This window comes from Populus nigra, chromosome 9 (assembly GCF_951802175.1).
Source record: "Populus nigra chromosome 9, ddPopNigr1.1, whole genome shotgun sequence".
Classification (NCBI taxonomy): domain Eukaryota; kingdom Viridiplantae; phylum Streptophyta; class Magnoliopsida; order Malpighiales; family Salicaceae; genus Populus; species Populus nigra.
The window spans coordinates 7,482,360-7,500,804 of record NC_084860.1 but is presented as its reverse complement, the minus strand read 5'-3'; the positions used below and the strand labels follow the sequence as shown (position 1 = coordinate 7,500,804).

The 18,445-nt window shown below is 30.7% G+C and overlaps 1 protein-coding gene across 1 annotated transcript; it reads right to left on the bottom strand.

Moving 5' to 3' along the window:
- Positions 1 to 2,017: 2,017 nt before the first annotated feature.
- LOC133703877 (F-box protein At5g46170-like) lies at positions 2,018 to 4,507 on the bottom strand. Its single transcript, XM_062128593.1, has 2 exons — positions 3,065 to 4,507; positions 2,018 to 2,500 (listed from the first exon to the last, which is right to left on the bottom strand). The coding sequence occupies exon 1, from the start codon at positions 4,296 to 4,298 to the stop codon at positions 3,084 to 3,086; it is 1,215 nt and encodes a 404-aa protein (XP_061984577.1). The 5' UTR covers positions 4,299 to 4,507; the 3' UTR covers positions 2,018 to 2,500; positions 3,065 to 3,083.
- Between the last annotated feature and the right edge of the window lie 13,938 nt (positions 4,508 to 18,445).

Sequence of the window (18,445 nt, the reverse complement as noted above, 5' to 3'; positions counted from 1 at the left end):
AAATAAAGTACATTACTAAAAAAACCTATATTTTTGGGTTGAGAAAAATAGATTAATAAGTAAAGGAAGGATTATAGTAGTAAATTTGTTTTATTTTGATTGAATCTAAATTATTAATTTCCATACAAATAAAAAAGACATAAATAGCTCTCTACGACATAAAATCAAGTATTTTAATCTGGATTTGTCTATGAGCTTTTCAATTTAGCTTTTTATTTGTATAAATATCCCATTCAATCAAAAAGAAATCAAATCAACACTCCACAATTGCAATGTTTCTCATATATTGTTTTCTCATATAATCCCCCTCCGATCAAAAATGGTTCGCATAACTTCGACATTATCATTAACAAAATTGTAGCATAGAAGTCGAAAGGGGAGCTCGCGTGGATCGTCAGCTATATCATGTGATAAACAGAAGAAAGGCAGAGGCGGAACTCGCTAATCAATTCTTTCAAGGAAGATAAAAATAGTCTCAAAATTTTAAAAAGGTTTGTGCATGCATGAGGGCACCTGCTCGCAACGGTGGTGCCGCTGACACACACACACACACACACACACGCATGATAGCTAAGATTAGAACTAAAAAAGAGACATCACCCATCTCTCATCTCGAGTGTGTAACAAAGCGCATGGAGATTCATTTACTAGTGTTGTCAGGGCCACGAAATTTCTAGACTTTGTTCATCATCGGTACAAGTAGCCAAATCTGGCAGCTTCCTCAACAGTAGATTTCTATGCAAGCAATTCCTTCTTCCCTCACTATTCATTTACATGCGATTTCGATGATGACCACTAAAATCCAGAGAGGTTCTTATGACTAGCAGCATGGATTTGATGCATTATTTTCATGTATTTTCAAGCAAAAACTACTTAAACAACTACAACCACACCTCTAATTCATAGAGACAAAAGTGGCTGGCCTTTTGTTTTTTTATTATTATTATTAAAGCAACACCTATATATGTATATGCACGGGAAGAGCAGTAAATGCCTTGATTGTTTCTTTCTAATTGGCGTCCATTCTGCTGCCTGCCTGTCTAAACTATACTATGCAAGTCACTTCGCCATGTAGCATGCTAGCACACCGAATAATTTGGTAGCTTGCAACGGAAAACTTACAAGAAAAACCATGAACAAACTAGGTTCATATAACCTACTTGTAACATGTTTTGTCTTAATCTAGTCACGATAGGGAAGTAAAGTAGTGTGCAAAATCATCCATACCGCTAAGTTTCCCTCTGGAATTTGGTCCCAACTTTTCCTGTCTGCTCACAAACAGCAACAGATTTCCATACTCACCAGGTCAATATGTTCAATACAGTGTCAACTGTCATTTCCATCTGATTCTAAGGAAAACAGAATTTAGGCATGAATAACAGTGATGGCAAACACATAACTAGACATGAAAAGATACAGAAAGTAGCCTAACTGAAACAGACCATGCTAATGCTTCCTCTTTTGGGCTAACAGACTGTTTGACGCATCAACTAGAACCAACATTAACCTAAAAGCATCATTACCCACCTAGTTTATGATCCTGCCAGCATTAGCATGTAATTTGACCCAATGGTTATTGAGAAACAAACATGTTTTCTTATAACCTAGGGGGCTGCAAACAAGAGCTTGCCAGAAACAAAATCAAAAGCAAGATAGTTGCGTGTAGAAGGCCAAACCCAGCAAATACTGAGCATATTTCTTTTAGAAACCCAGATAACAATATAACAAGCAGCAACAGGCATCCCTAAATCCAAGGAATTTGCTTGACGAAGCTTTTCACAAGGTCAACCATCAATGAACAACAAATCCAGAAACAAGAAACAAAGCTTATGGGAGCATTTTACACCATCATTGCCTAAACCAATGACATTATACACTAAATCCCTACTTTACTACCCTTCTCATGCAATATCTAGTTAGTATCCTCATGTTCCAACCACAGCAATCACCACCAAATTGGAAACATGTTTGTCATAATACTCAAAGATGCAAGCAGCTAAACAGATTACTACACAGGTTCAAGAAATAAGTTCAAAGTCATTTACAAGCAAAACTACTGTATATGTTTGCTAACATTTAGTCAGCTGCAAAAGAGAACATTTTAAGGTTAACCAGGAGTACATTGCTTAATGTACAACAAAAGTGTAATATAAGTGCAACATACTCATGCCTACAATATTCACATACATAATTCTAAATTAAAGTAAATCGCTACAAACTCAAAGCTCTAACTGCATTCATCTAGTTGCATGTGTGCACCTTACAAGCATATGCTTGAAATTAAAACAAGCTGCTGGTGGTTGTCAGTCATGCACAAAAGGCTGAAAAGACTGCAAGGCATCATCAACTGAAGATGGGGATTCCAGTGGCAGTCCAAAGAAAGATTCAGTTTCATGAGACACTGCATCCAGTTATGCCAAAGCATAAAGAAAAATTGTTTTCTGATTGTTCACTCTGCAGAACATTCACATCCACTTTGCCTTAAACCATTGTGCTTTCCCTGAAAGCACATTACAAAATTTTTAGACCAAAAAGTAATCAAGTATTTTACTAATTTATAGAGTAAATTCTGAGTAATAAATGACACATCACAAACAAGATCAAATCATAACCAGCTGTTGAGAGTGAAATAAATATGCATTCCAATTTAAAAATAAATATACAAAGTCATTTGAAGCAAGCACATTATGATGTGCAGGTTTGCAATCAAGACACAATGAGATTCCTAAAATGGTATGGCACCACGATAATGGTCACAGCAGTGACAACAAGATCCCAATCTTGTATTCAAGGACAAGTCTCCCCCTTACAACTACTATGTTTTTCTGTCCAATACAAGTTAAGTAAACAAGGAGCAACAGGCATGCATCACAAAGACAAGAGAAGAAGGCATTCGCATGGCTAGAAGTTATGCACGCAACAAAGGCAAAATTAATCGACAACATAACAAGCAAATAGTTGTAAATAAAAAATAAAAACCATCTTCATTGTGCAATTAGGCATTAAAATATTCGTGCAAACTAATACAGGAATACTACAAATGTGCAGAGATGCAAATATCCACCTCAATCCCATTACTGTAATCAGAATGAGTTCATCTCCAAGCAGTAAGTCCTCCTCTTCACCAGCATCTTAGCTGCGGTACCATAAGGCTCCTCAAATGCAGTGGACAGCCATGAGACATCAGACACGTCCTTTTTAGTAGCAGCCTGGTCACTAGGCCTAATAGCAACCAAAGTAGCCCCTTTCAGCACAACCCCATCAGGCAATTCCAAGTGAGGAGCATACCAAAGCCGCATATTCAATGCAGGCACAAGAGTCCTCTTCGAAGCAGAAGAAGCCGATAATGGCTTCACCCTCAACTCCTCCAGTTGCTCCCTGTTCATACGCAAGACTCCCTGCCCGTCAGCGTCAGTCAATACCAAACTATCAAGAGTCTTATGCTCAGCAATAATTGGTTGAAGCAAATAATGCCTAGCAGATGCAGCAATTAAAGAGCTAATAGTCCACACCACTCTCAACTTCAATCCCCCATTGGTGTAAAACGACTCTGGTATGCTTCCATTATCATCAACACCATTATTATTATTAATAGCTGTAGTACTGTTGCATATAACATCATTTTCTTGCATAACATAAGAATTCTTATTATTGGTAAAGACAGAAGCAGCACCAAGGATAACACAATTATCAAGTGTAGATCCGAAATCAGCCCTCCATTTTAAAAGAACCCCATCATCAATCCCCAATTCCCCACTGGGTAACTCGATTCGCAGAAACCGAATCTCATTAAAATTCTTAAGAACCTGAGTTGGAGAATGATGGGTGACACCACCTTGATCCGGTTCCGTATCATCGTCGGTGGTCGTGGTGGTGCCGACAGAGAGCGAAGAATTGAGAAACCCATTTCGCGAATTAACCTTGGGCCCAAGCAGCTGACCCAGAGCTTGGAAGGGTTTGACAATGCCACCGAAGACTAATCGAAAGATGGAGGAGAATCCAGAAGAAGAGGAGGGAGAGTGTGACTTTGTGGTGGAGGAGGAGGAGGTGTCATCATCGGAGATGACACAGTCGACACGGACAACAACGTTGTCGACTTGAGGGACAAGAGAGTGGAAGCGGAGACAAACAACACAGCAGCGACCGAGAGCTTTGACATCGCCGATTTTGTTGAAAACGAGTAAGAGAAGAGAGTCAGGAAGGCGGTCGAAATGGTCGATTGAAGGAGAGGAAGTAGTAGTAGTTGGTTCAGGCTCAGGGTGAATTCTGGAGGTCGGATCTGGACGAAGGGAGCTCATCTTTCTCCTATCGTTCGATTTCTGAGGAAACAAGCGAAGAGAAAATAAAAAATTAAAGCAAATTAGAGAGAAAGAGAGACAAAGGGCTGGAGCTGCTGCATGGATCTAAGTAAATGGGAGATAATAAGAAGAAAAAGAAATGGCAGATGGATTGCTTGTTATTTTCTGAGAGAGAGAGAGAGAGAGAGATGATGATAGGCACAACAATAATGGTACGGATACAGATGCAGAGTCAGTTTTTAAAATAATATTTTTATTATTATTTTAAATTTTATTTTTAATATTAACTTATCAAAATAATTTAAAACATTTTAACTTGAAATTAAAAATGATAAAATAATTGTTTAACCGCATCACCACATATTCTGAAAAACAAATATTTAGAAGTATTTTTTATTTAAAAATATATATGATAATATTTTTTTAATTTAATTTTAATAAAATATAAAAAAATAATTGAAAATTAAAAACATTTAGAAGTATTTTTTAATTTATAAATATATTATAATAATTTTTTTAATTTACTTTTAATATTAGTATAGAATAATTTTAAAATATAAAAAATAATTAAAAACATTTAAAAAACATGACAAGATACAGGATTGCAATGTCAAACAAGAAATGAAGTGTGATGATGTGTGAGAATGAAGGGCGTAGATTGATCCATGGTTTTTGTCTTTACATAAAGAAAGATAGAAAGTTACTACTAAAGAGAGAAGAAGATGACGATGACATTTCATACAAAGCCACCTTGCGGAAAAGGAAATTCATTTTCTTTTTACTATTTAATATTTTTAATAAAACTTACTCTTACTCTCTCTCTCTCTCTCTCCTTTTCTTTTTCTTTTTTCCATTATCTTTTCCCATCTTCACTTTCTTAATTCTCCATTAAAAAAAACTTTTTTTCCTAAGCCATTAAAAAAGAATTGAAAGGGCAGTTTTGTTATCCTCCTGCACATATTTTATTATGGATGAAAATAGGAAATTTACTTTCTTGCCCTTAAAAAAAAGCTTCAGGTCAATGGTTATCTTTATAATAAGAATATTTTGACATGATAAATATTTATTTTTCAAATTACATAGTAAATTATCATAAATATCCTTAAAATCTTGGTCTTATTGAGGGTAAATTTGTATTTTTAATTATAAAATGTAATAAAATAACCAAATTGCCCTTATATAAAAAATACTTTGACTAGCTAAGAGGGGTGTTTTGGTCTTATAGTTTTTATTTGCATAGTCAAAATACCTTCTTGCCCTTAAGGTTTAATCTTTTATGTACAGGATCTAAGGGCTTTTTTTATTGCACTATTGGTTTGTTTTTTTTGTTATACATAAAGTAAGGCTTAGTTTTGTCTTTTAATAAATTAAAGGAATTTTAAAAAATCATTGATGCATGCTGAGCACGTGTCAACTGTCATTAAATAACACATACAACTAATTTTGACAACCAAAAATATCAATATGAGATATCTTTACATTCGTCTCGGTATCTTTTCCATATAACAATGGCGCAAGTAGAAAATAGAGCTTTGGTTTGGCTCAAGCAGTCATCTCTCTCTCATTTATTTTTAATTTAGTCCTTGATATTTTGGTTGATATTTGTTTTATTTCAAATAACTTATGCAAATAAAAAATTTGTTCCAATTTCATCCTCATTTATTTTTTTTACTTCTCTTTATTTTTTATTTAGTTCCTGATCTTTTGGTTAATATTTGTTTTATTTGAAATAACTTATAAAAATAAAATTTTGTTTCAATTTCATCCTCATTTGATTTTCTAAATTTGTCTAATTTGGTTCTTATTTTTTAAATTATTATTTATGTCATCTGAGATAATTTTTATAATGTATTTTTTTTGCAATTTCACCCTCGATCATTTTTTTCCTATCGGATTTTATTATCATTCTTTTGATAGTATTTTTTTTGCCTTGTCAAATTTTTTAGTTTATTATCTTTTTTTACACTATATTTCATCATTCAATATTAAATTAATTTGAATTTGATTGATGTGGATTTGAGCTTTTTGGTTAAGCTCATTTTGGAATTTCACCCGCTGTTGTTTGGAAAATTAACCCAATTTAAGGACGTTCACTAAGGGTTGCTTGGGTTTTTTCTTTACCATTCTTTTAAACTAATGTTTTTTCAATCTTATCCTTTGATATTTATTTGACTAGAGGTTGACCTCTGTGTTTTTCTTATATATATGCTTTTTGTATGCTTTGTTTATTTATTTGGTTGAGTTATTTGAGGTCTTTATTCTTTGTTCTTTGTTAAATATATTTTCTTAAAAAAACTTTTTTTTCTTGCATTAAATAGAATCAATTGATTGAATATAAATATATACTCACTTTATTGTGTTTTATTCAGTTGTTTTTACTTGAAAACACCTCTAAAAATGCCATAAAACCTCCATACCCTACTTACCAATAACAGAACACCAAAAAATCACTAGAAAAAAAAAGAAGAAAAACAATAGAATAAAAAAAACTAAATGGAATTGGATATATATGCAAATAGCCCTTTATATATCAGAATATTTATTTGAGGCATCAATCATTCTATAAAAAATAAATTAAAATAAATTATGAAATATAGAAAAAAATCAGGAGAAATCAAATTATTCTCTTCAAAATATCATGCAACTAATATATATATATAATCAATCACTATTAAAAAAAAAATCTAACTCAATAGAACCAATGAATGAAAAGAGTTAGGCACTGATGGGCCAGACCACGCGCCAAGCCTTAATCAAAATGCCCAATCTCGCACCTATTTTTTTCCCTTAAAAACAAACAACTTGCCATCCACTACTATATTTTTTAAAGTGGGTAATATTAATGAGTAGCCTTGAGTATAAATATCTCCACTCCAGGACCCTTTTTAATCATTCTTTAGAAATCTAATAACATCTATATCAAAAATGTGTATCTAATATTTAATATTTAACTATTATTCAATAACCACCCGAGTTCAGAATTGTTCATCACTTCTCCTTCGCGCTTCACCAGCTAGCTATTCTGCCGATGCTGATTGGCTTCGATTCTTATTTTAGGTATCTACTTATTGTCATTTCGGGATGTATTGTGTGATTTTGGCCTCCAAAAGGCAGCCATACGTGCCTTGTTTTATGATGGTTGTCTTAAATTTGATTAGGTTAAATGTCCACTCCCGTGATAGTTCATTGAATGATGCTTCCCTATACTATACTATACTATACTATACTATACTATACATTACTATACTATACTATACTATACTATACTATACATACATGTTTATCATTGATTGATGGTACTCTCACTGTTCCATAATTGGGTGCCATATAACATTATAATTATTATAACAATAGCTAATGCTGCTCAATCTTTTACTATGAACTACACTTTAATGTAGAATGCATTATACAATAAAGCACTGAGCTATTTTTTTTTTTTACTTTGTATTTTTTTAAGGGTTTTTTTTGTTTTTTTAAGCTGTTTTTTTCTTTGTTTTTTTAATATAAATAGCTAAAACTGCTCAGTGTTTTACTGTGGACTGCACAGTGCAGTCCACAGTGAGACGCTGAGCTGTTTTCTTTTTCTTTTTTTTTGCTTTGTTTTTTTGCTTTTTTGCTTTTATTTTTTTTAAGCTTTTTTTTCTTTTTTTTTTTAATGAATATTTTTTTGTTTAATTTTTTTTTGTTAATGTTTAATTTTTTTTCTATTTGGTTATCAAACTTTCATGATACAGGTTCCGGGTTTGACAGGTTAACCTAAATTTTTTTTTCTAATTTTTCTTTTTAATTAAACTTTCATAATTGGGTGCCATATAACCTGGCAAATTTACCACAGGCAACCAAGTATATTTCCATTGCATAAATATATAACATTATAATTATTATAACAATAGCAAAAATTCCTTGGTGTTTTACTATGGACTGCACAATACAGTTTAAAGTAAAACGCTGAGTTGTTTTTGTTTTTTGTTTTTTTTAAGTTGTTTTTTTTTTTTTGCTTTTTTTTTGTTTTTTTAAGCTGTTTTTTTATTTTGTTTAATATAAATAGCTAAAACTGCTCAGTATTTTACTATGGACTGCATTTTGCAGTCCACTGTGAAACGCTGAGCTGTTTTCTTTTTTTTTTTTGCTTTGTTTTTTTAAGCTGCTTTTTTTTCTTTTTCTTTTTCTTTTTTTTTCGCTTTTGTTTTTGTTTTTTTAAGCTATTTTTTTCTTTGTTTTTTTAATGAATTTTTTTTGTTTAATTTTTTTTGTTAATGTTAATTTTTTTCTATTTGGCTATCAAACTTTCATGATACAGGTTTCGAGTTTGATGGGTTAACTTAGATTTTTTTTCTGATTTTTCTTTTTAATTAATTTTTTCAAGTGCAACTTATAGTGAAACGCTGAGCTGTCTGTTTTTTTTTTTTTTTTTTGCTTTTTGCTTTGTTTTTTTAAGTTGTTTTTTTCTTTGTTTTTTTAAGCTATTTTTTTTCTTTGTTTTTTTTAATGAATATTTTTTTTGTTTAATTTGTTTTGGTTAATGTTAATTTTTTGTTAATGTTAATTTGTTTTTGTTTAATTTGTTTTTGTTAATTTGTTTAATTTGTTTAATTTGTTAATGTTAATGTTAATTTCTTTCTTGTTTAATAATAGCTACCCCTGTAGCTATCACAGTTATAGCTGCTCTCATACATGCTGCATGAATTATCTTACTATCAATAACATGAAAGTGAAGTTTTCTGATAACAAAACCTAAAAATTTGAGAAAATAAATATTAAAAAAAGCATATAAAATACTTTCACAATCAATACAGTAAATTATACTGAAAGAAGCTGACAATGTATAATAGTTATGACAATGATATCTGATTCCCTAAACAAACAAGGTCTTAAAATATATTATTTAAGACCATAAAATTAAATTTCTCGATGATAAAACCGTTTTCAAAATTATACAATTCATAAGTTCACAACGATCAATAAACATTGCGTAATGAAATTCATATAATTACCGGTATAGTCCCACAAATTTATCCATATATAAGAAATATAATCAAACACTAATCATATATTAATCAAAGCAAACTAAAACACAAATTTATGTTTATTGTTCTGTTATAATTCCCCTTATTAATGTAACATGTATTTAAACATCCTACTTCACACGGTAATGGTGTAATTATTCACAATGATAATATGACCATACGTAATTCCCCTCATTAACTCTCGCACAAACACATGGAAAAAAATGGGAGCTCACATTCTCTGGTTAAAACTCTTATCATCTCTTGCATTTCCCTTACAAACACGCAGCCTACCCCATGTTTTGCAGGTGCTCACGAGACTAAATTCAATGGCTACCTTCAACGGCTCAATCTACAAAGCCCAGCAATCAGCCATGAAAAGACCCATAATCCTTCAAATCTTCCTTCCCCTGACTTCACAAGTATCAAATTAAACTTATAATTCCATTCCCCCTCCCTCTCGGTCGATTCCCCTCTCCCGTTCCCTGTTCCCTCTTCCTATCGGTCGATTCCCCTCTCCCATTCTCGTGTTCCCTGTTCCCTCTCCCTCTTGGTCGATTCCCCTCTCGGTTTCTCTCATTCCCCCATTCCCCTGTTCCCTCTCCCTCTCGGTTTCTCTCATGCCCCTGTTCCCTGTCGGTTTCCCCATGTTCCCTCTCTGTTTCTCTCGCTATTTGTGCACAAAGAAGCAAATATTCAAGACAAAGAAGCATGACGAAGATTCAAGGGGCAACATGGCTCCTCCTTCCTAATTCTCCTCCCTCTCTCCCCCGGCTACTGTTCAAAAAAAAAGAAGAGCAAGGGTTGATTTTCAACGCTTCCACTCGGGATATGGTGGCTGGATCCGGGGATGGGGTAACAGGGAGGGGCTATTTTTTGCTGGGGAAGATTGATTAACACAGTTTGGGGATTTTCAAGTGCCTTGAATTGGTTTGTTTGGTTAGAATAAAATTGTCGAATGTGAGTGATTTTTGAAGAAAACTATGGAAAAATTATGTTTTTTGTGGCTTGCTTAATGAATTTTAGCTGTGTTATAGAAATGTTATGGAAAACATATGATAGGTAACAGATTTATGGAAATGAAATGCCATAATTTTTACAGATCTACGAAGAACATAAGAACAAGAGGAAAAAAATACCTGAAATTGTTCAAGCGAAATGCTTCAATTGTCCAGAGAATGCTTCTGTAATTGTTCCTGCTTCCAATCATTTTTGACGAGAGAGAGATCGTGATTTGTGAAAATAGATGTATTGAAAAAAAGGAAAGTGTTTTCCTTTTTTTATCAGAAGGAAAATATTTTTCTTTGATAAAGCAGCTTTTTTATGTTGACCGGAATTAAGTTTTCATTGACTACTTTTCCATATTGTTGTCAAACATGGGAAAGTAAGGAAAGTGAATTCCAGGTATTCATTTTCTTTGAAACAAACAAGACGTAAAAGGAAAGGAAAGCATTTTTCTTTTTAGGATGGCTAAGCTCGCAAGTTATGGAAATATTCAGAAAAAAGATGTGGAGGTAGTAGGGCAAGAAATAATGCGCTGTTTTCAGGTGAAATTGTTGACGCTGTCCCAAGTGAAGACAGATATTTCATGGGGTTCCAAAGGGATGCTTGAATACTCGTCCCTTTATTGATTGTAAACATGAGATTTAGACTGTGTGTCATTGGAATATAATTTTTTTATTTTTTAAAAATTTATTTTTAATGCGCGACTTCTCTTCCACCATGTTTGTTCTCTTGTCTTTGCTGGGATAAGGAGAGGGAGGATTGTAAGAAGGAGGGATTTTTTTAGGAAAGAGTAGAGAGGGTGATTCAAATTGTCCGATGTTGGGTTTCAAAGGTTCTGCCTTTCAAAACCACTGGTCGGGATGGGTATCGGAAGGGATTGTGTGGCCGATGAGGTTCACCGGTGGATGGAGCACAACCAACCCGGAGAGATCTTTCCTGCCAGTGTTGTTCTGCAACTTTTTTTCCCTATCTATTTATTTTCTCTCCAGTCTCTCCAGCTCATGAATTTGTTAGTCCCAAACCTCAATTAGACTCATAAATCCATGTTTTTTCAATTAGCATCTCGGTTTGTTTGGTGAATTGGATTGCTTAAACTGTAACCTAAATTTGATGTCAAGCGTACACTGCAACCTCGATTTCAAGAATGAAATTTCTCAAGGAGAGGTAAATATAAACCCTGCATAAATATACGATTGAATTAATGAGATCTCGATAAAAACTAAAAATAAATTTTAAGGTATTGTTAAGTCAAAATGAGAATTATAAATTTTAAATTTAAATCCGCAACATTGATAAAATTAATGACGAGTTACAATGAATAAAAAAATAAAAAGATATGTAAATCTTGATAAAAAAAAAAAACTTGTTTTGACAAATCAATGATAAGTGGGCTAATATTGAATTTAATGAGTATATATTAAGGAAAAATTTTATGATGATCTAAGTAAATAAATTAATGCATGAAATTCAAATTTGGGCGTAAAAGACATCGACTATCTAGTTTTATGATACCGATCATATCTCTCAATTCAATTGTTGAATCGGGAAGATATTTTTTAGGGAATCTCCATGCTTATTGTTTTATCCTATGTTAAATTTTCATGTCAATTGGCTTTGCGAGAGTACTTACATTCAAGTAAATTAAAGATGACACATGAGTCATTAATAAGGGTATCTTGGTAATTTTATTAAAATGAGGCTAGCGATTGGTAATATATAAAGGAACTAGTTACTCCGTAATGGAGCTAATATATGGTAATGAGCAGTGGAACTAGTTACCTGGTAATGAATGATGGAATTAGTGCCTAGTATTGGATGGTGGAATTAGTTACCTGGTAATGAGGCTAATGCTTGATAATAAATGGAAGAAATAATTAGCTGGTAATGGGGCTGGTGCCCGGTAATGGGCTGGTGGCATCAATTTTTTCTAACGATTGAGATATGCAATTTGAGTTAAATTGACTTGTGTGGAGTTAATATTGTCGGGATGATCAACTTGTCAGACTATAAATGAAATGTTGAATGAAACCTAACTATTAAATAAAAATGGTAAATTGTGTTTATGTTATAAATTATTGAATAAATAAAAAATTAAATTGATAAAAATCTAATTCTTGTGAAGGATGGAGACGAAGATTGTATTGCCTGGGAAGTAAGAATAAAAGTTCATTGCCCTTGGTGTGTGTTGTGCAATCAAGGAATTCAATGGTATACATTTGTTGTATTTTGAATTATTTGATGAATTGTAATTGATATAATTTGAGAATCGTGTTCTATGCACAAGGAGGATGTCAAATAAATTATTATTAATAACATAAATATGTTATATTAAAGTTGTGTTGTTGCTAACATGATAAGAATTTAGTGTCAATTATAAAAATGTAATGAGATTTTAATGGCAATAACGAGACGACGTACAACAATGACTATCAATTGTTATGCCTAATGTATAAGATCATAGGGGGCTTGGTTCAAACATTGAAGACACATGAAAACATTGTGTTATAATATTTTAAAAATAAATAAAATGAATTACTGAGGTTAAGATTTTGTATACACTAGATATGTAATATTCAACAACAAGTTAGTTACTATTTAGAATGATGTGAGAAAGTAGATGGAGAATTTTATAATTAGTCAGCCATATAAGTGATGGATAATGAGATTTTGCCTTAATGATGGTGGCTAGATAACAATAGGTTTTTGAATTATATAGATTGATTAATTGATATATGTATAATATTCATATTCTTTGAGATAGAACTTATATGAATATTAGGAAAGTGATGGTAAATTGTGTGGAGAATGAAGTGGTCGTGTGATACTCGCGTGATCGAGTTGGAAAATGATTCATGATGGTGGGATCGAATGTCTATATATATATATATTGAGTTGCATGTATGATTTACATGTTGTGAAAATTTAGGTAGGTTTCATGTTAAAGGGAGATTATACTGAAAACCTAAAAGAAATATTGAAATGCGCCATAAATGGACACAAGAAATATTTAAGTTGAATATATTTATAAGCCAAAATTAGGCTGAAAACATAACAAGTTTGATTATTTATATGGATGAGTCATAATGGGTGTAATAGATTTTGGAATTAGAATTGATATTGAATAAAAAATAAAGAGAAAGATGACATAATAGATATTATAACAAATTAAATGCGCTTGTGAAGTGAAACGAAATGCAGAATGAATATGAGGTGTAAAGGAACACAATATGGAAATGTAAAACTAAATCCAATAAATTAATAAGAAGAAATAAATAAATCATATTGAGCGCAGCTAAGCTAGATCGTAATTGTATAAGTCACTACAAGGTGACTAAGATAGTTTGATGCTTATAATGATGAATAGAGAACACAACAGTAATTATAAAGAATATACTAGGTCTAAGAATTGATATAACTTTGAGGAGTTCATGGAAAAACTAAAGAAATAGGTGTTGCTTGTATAGTTAGTAAACATTAGCAATTACGATGATGCAAATGCTTATTATGATTTTTGTAGTTGTGTGAGTGTTTCAAATATTTTTTCTATTGAACGCCTCAATGCCTCTTAACTGTCATTGAGCTATTTAACCTTCCATTGGAAAGAGATTTTTGTATTTCAAATAAATACTTCCAGAATAATTTATATATATTAATTTAGAAAAGTATAATTTGGGTATTATTGTATCCATTCATAGAATTATTGGATGGTGAATAGAGATTGACCCGATGTTATATAGGAAAAAAATTCACCTATTTTCTTAAGTTTAAGGCTTAGAGTTCCTTTACGAATGTAATAAATTATGGGGTGTTACAAAGAAACTAGTCACTAAAAGATTAATTCAAATTACTTATGACTTTTTTAATATTCAGGGATTATGATAGGTTATTAAATAATATACTTGATCTACAAATATAAATCAATTAATTATTAAATTGATAATGAATTAAATTGTTTAATTCATTTAATCTTATTATATTTGGGATTATAATTTATATTTGTGTCAATTTATTACTTGATTTTCAAATATAAACCAATCAAGAAAAAATATCATCTAAAATATTGAAAACTTATATAAAACAATTGAAGTATATAGATAATAAATGAATCTTAAATTTATATTGATCACACATAGAGCAAGATTAAGATAAGAATCACTCCCTTCATTTCAAAAAAAAAAAACCCTCTTCTTATTTAGATATCTCAAAATACATTTCTCTTATATATATAAAAAATAAAAATTAAGAATTAAGCACCTAATAAAAAATTAAATTCACATATTTAATGTTCAACCATATTTAATTTTAAAGGATAATTTAGTAAAGACAATAAAAGGTGTTTGTGTTGACTTAATATCCCTCCTTTTTTTTTTAATTTATGTTAAAAATCCAACTGAACTCTCTTTGGACGAGGGAGTATATGTTAACTTTTTATTTCTTTTAATAAATTATGTATGATAGAATGAAGATTAAGAAGAATATTAGGATTTGAACTGAAAATAAAGACATGTATAGGGGCATAATGTAAAAAATAAATAAAGATTATAAATGTTGGTGTTTTAAATCACAATGCCTAAGTAAATTCAAATAATTTTTATTTATAGAAATCCATCAAGGATGAAGACATAGAAAATAACAATCATAGTATGATAAAAATAGAGAATTCTTTATTGAAATTCTTTTGTCATCATATTTTATATAATAAACACAATTTAGAATTTTGTTTTGCAATCAAGTCTCTACATGTAAAATTATAGACTAGGTCAAAATTAGAAAAACAATTTAAGTAGATTGATGAGCAAAATAAGAGTAAAATGAATTCAAATAAATATATTCATTTAGAAAATAAAACTTTTTTTTTATCTATAAATATAATTTTAAATAGAAACCTATTGGTGATGTTCATGACATTCACTATGAAGTAATTTCAACATATTAAACAGAAAGATAATTATAAGTAAATGATAAAAAAATATTAACAATAGATAGGCATTTCAGCACATCGAAACTCAAAGAACTTTATTAATATAATTTGTGGGAGAGAAATTTAATTTCTTTTACAATAATTGATAACATTTATACTTCAATTACTTTTTGGTCATAAAACTATAATATGATATTTTTTTTAATAAAATTAATTTGAAAAAATTGATTTAATTACATGAGAAAATTGGCAAATAATAACAAAAACACTAACATATAATATTTCATTGTTAGTTTTTAATGAAAATAGAAATGGAGAATTTTCATCGATAATTCCTAATAAAAATCACAATGGAATACATCTCATTGGTCATTTCCAACTAAGTAAAAAAAATAAAAAAAGCAATAACAAATTTGTTAGCAATTCCGTCAAAAAGTTGACATGTTAGTATTTACCGATAGAGTGCAGATGGAATAAATCCATCAACAAATATATATCCCCCCTAATTCCTCCTCCTCCTCCTCCTCCTCCTCCTCCTATATATAAAAAATATTGGTGCTCTTCTTATAAATTGAGCCACCCCAACCCGACATCTTTCTATATCTATATGTAGTGCATCCATCATTGGATTTTTTTGTAAAGCTTTGATACACAAAGTATGCAAACCCACCCATTGTTTATTTAAACCATTTATATTTTAGGTTAATTTATTGTGGTTTATATATATATATATATAATACTTGTAGTTTGCTTGTATATTTAAGTGTTTAACTTTTCCCTAAAGAAATTGTTGTATTAATGTGTGATTTATATGTTAGGGTTTGTTTAAATATAATATTTATTGATGTTGATTTTAATGAGTTAAATATAATATTGAGTACAAGTGGATAAAGAAAAATAGATGAATAAGATGAGATTGACCAACTTGAATTCAACAAAAAAAAAAACATGAAAATTAAGAGAAGGGTTCTAATTAAAGGGTTTTGAATTGGTTTAGATGTAAAACAATCAATATATAATAAAACTAAGATGGTAAAATAACCAATATTGCATTGATTTAAATGTAAAATAATAAATGCTAAAATAATCAATTTGTTAATTCGTGAAACCCAATTAGATGACATATTTTTTAATAAAAATTAACTATAACTAAAAAGCATTAGCATTTCACTATATGAATCCACAGTGAAAGGCCGCTTTTGCCCTAGGTGGGAAATGATAGTTTTAGGGGCATATGAGTCTTTTCCACATAGCCATCAATAATTACATTTAATAATAGTGTTAATTAATAATTTCATGTTTTTTTTATTATGTAATTACCAAATAACCCTTAAAAAAAATCTCTTTGGTTTAGGGGCTTGTCGGGTTTTTTTTTCATTTTTTTTGTGCATGTCAATTACTTAAATGTATCTAAAAAATAAATTTTCTCTACTATGGATGCAATGTCATTTTAGTGTTTTTGCTATGGTTTTTTCTGTAATTCTCATGTAGGGTTAGAGGTGATTTGATATTTTAATATATATATATATATATATATATATATATATTAAATTTAAAAAGTTGTTGGCGCGTACTATGCATAGCACGTGCTTGCAAGTGGGCGCCGCCCAAGAGTTTCGGCTAGCGCGAGCGGCACCCTCTCAGCATTGAATGCCGCTATCCGAGGTAGAATTCAATGCGCCTCACTATAGCGAGATGCATGTTTGTCGGCGGCGTGAGGAGAGGTGTTGGCAAGAAGTTTTTCCTTTCCTCCCTCTTTTTCCCTCTCTCCACCTAGAAAAACGTGATGGCCATTGCAAAGAAACAAAAAAAACTCTAGCTATTTGGTCTTGAATTAGTTATTGAGTTAATTTGTGTTTTTCAATTTCATCCCTTGATGCTTTATTTTTATATCAAGTTTGATTCTCATTCTTTTAATTGCAATGTATTTGGTTTTGGATCATTTATTAAGTTAATTATTTTTTCAATTGCATCCCTTTACACTTTGTTTTTATATTAGATTTGGTTCTTATTCTTTTAATTATAATGTTTTTGGTCTTCAATCCTTTATTGTATTAATTTGTCTTTGGATTTCACACCTTGACATTTTATTTTTATATTAATGTTATATTTAGTTGTTCTTATCTTTTTCTTAATTGAAATTGTTTTTCAATTTCACCCTTTATGATTTGTTTTTTCTTTTTTTTGAGTCAAATTTGGTTCTCTTTCTTTTCAAATTTATATTTTTTAATTTTTTTTTCATGTTTATCCCTAATTATTTTGGTTGGTTTAGAATTTACATTGTTATTTTTTCTTGTTTTCCTTTTACGCTGTGATCTGGTCTCATGATCTGTTACAAATTAGAAGGTTGGACTGGGTTCACTTCAGTCATTTTTAATTATTTTTAAAATTTTCATCTATCATCATTGAGTTTGTTGAAAATTAATTTTCTTTGTTTTTTTCATTTTTTGGATTCTTTTATGAATTTGATTTTACCCTTGAATTCAATATTTTTTAATATTTGAGATTTGACATGAAACTACTCGTGGGTTTTGATGACCTCACTTGATTTTACTAGTATTTTTTTTAGTACTTTTTTTTATAGATTTCTTTTCTGGATTTCATCATTCTATAGTTTAATTCATGGAGTTTGACGGTCATTATTATTTTTTAGTTCTCTTTCTACTATGTTGAGTCATTAATTTTTTTTTTCTGCTTTTTAGAATACAATGGTAATGCTTAACATCATTTTTATCAACTACAAAGAAATTAACCGAACTCATGAAGAATCGCAGTCAATCAATCTAGTTTATACTAAGAGTGTTTGGCAGTGTGGTTGCGGGTGCTTTTCAAATAACTTTCCGTGCCAAAATGCATGCCAACGATGTTTTTTCATTTTTTAAAAATCATTTTTGACATCAACACATCAAAACGATTCAAAATGTACAAACCATATTAAATTTTAGCAAAAAAAAAAATTCAAATTTTTTAGAAACGCAGCCGCAGCCGCGTTCCCAAACGGGCTATAAAAAGAAGGTCATCCTTCTCTCCTTACCCTGCTATTCTCAAAGTTTTCTCTCTCTCCATCATCAACGCAAACTATGAAAAAATAATAAAATGTGAACTATTACGACCAGATTTTATATATATATATATATATATATATATATATATATATATATATATAAATCAACTCTTGAATGTCCAGTAGAACCAAAATAAAGTTACCAACACCT

Coding starts and splice junctions, on each gene's coding strand:
- LOC133703877 (XM_062128593.1), bottom strand. CDS start 4,298: ATGAGCTCCCTTCGTCCAGATCCGACCTCCAGAATTCACCCTGAGCCT.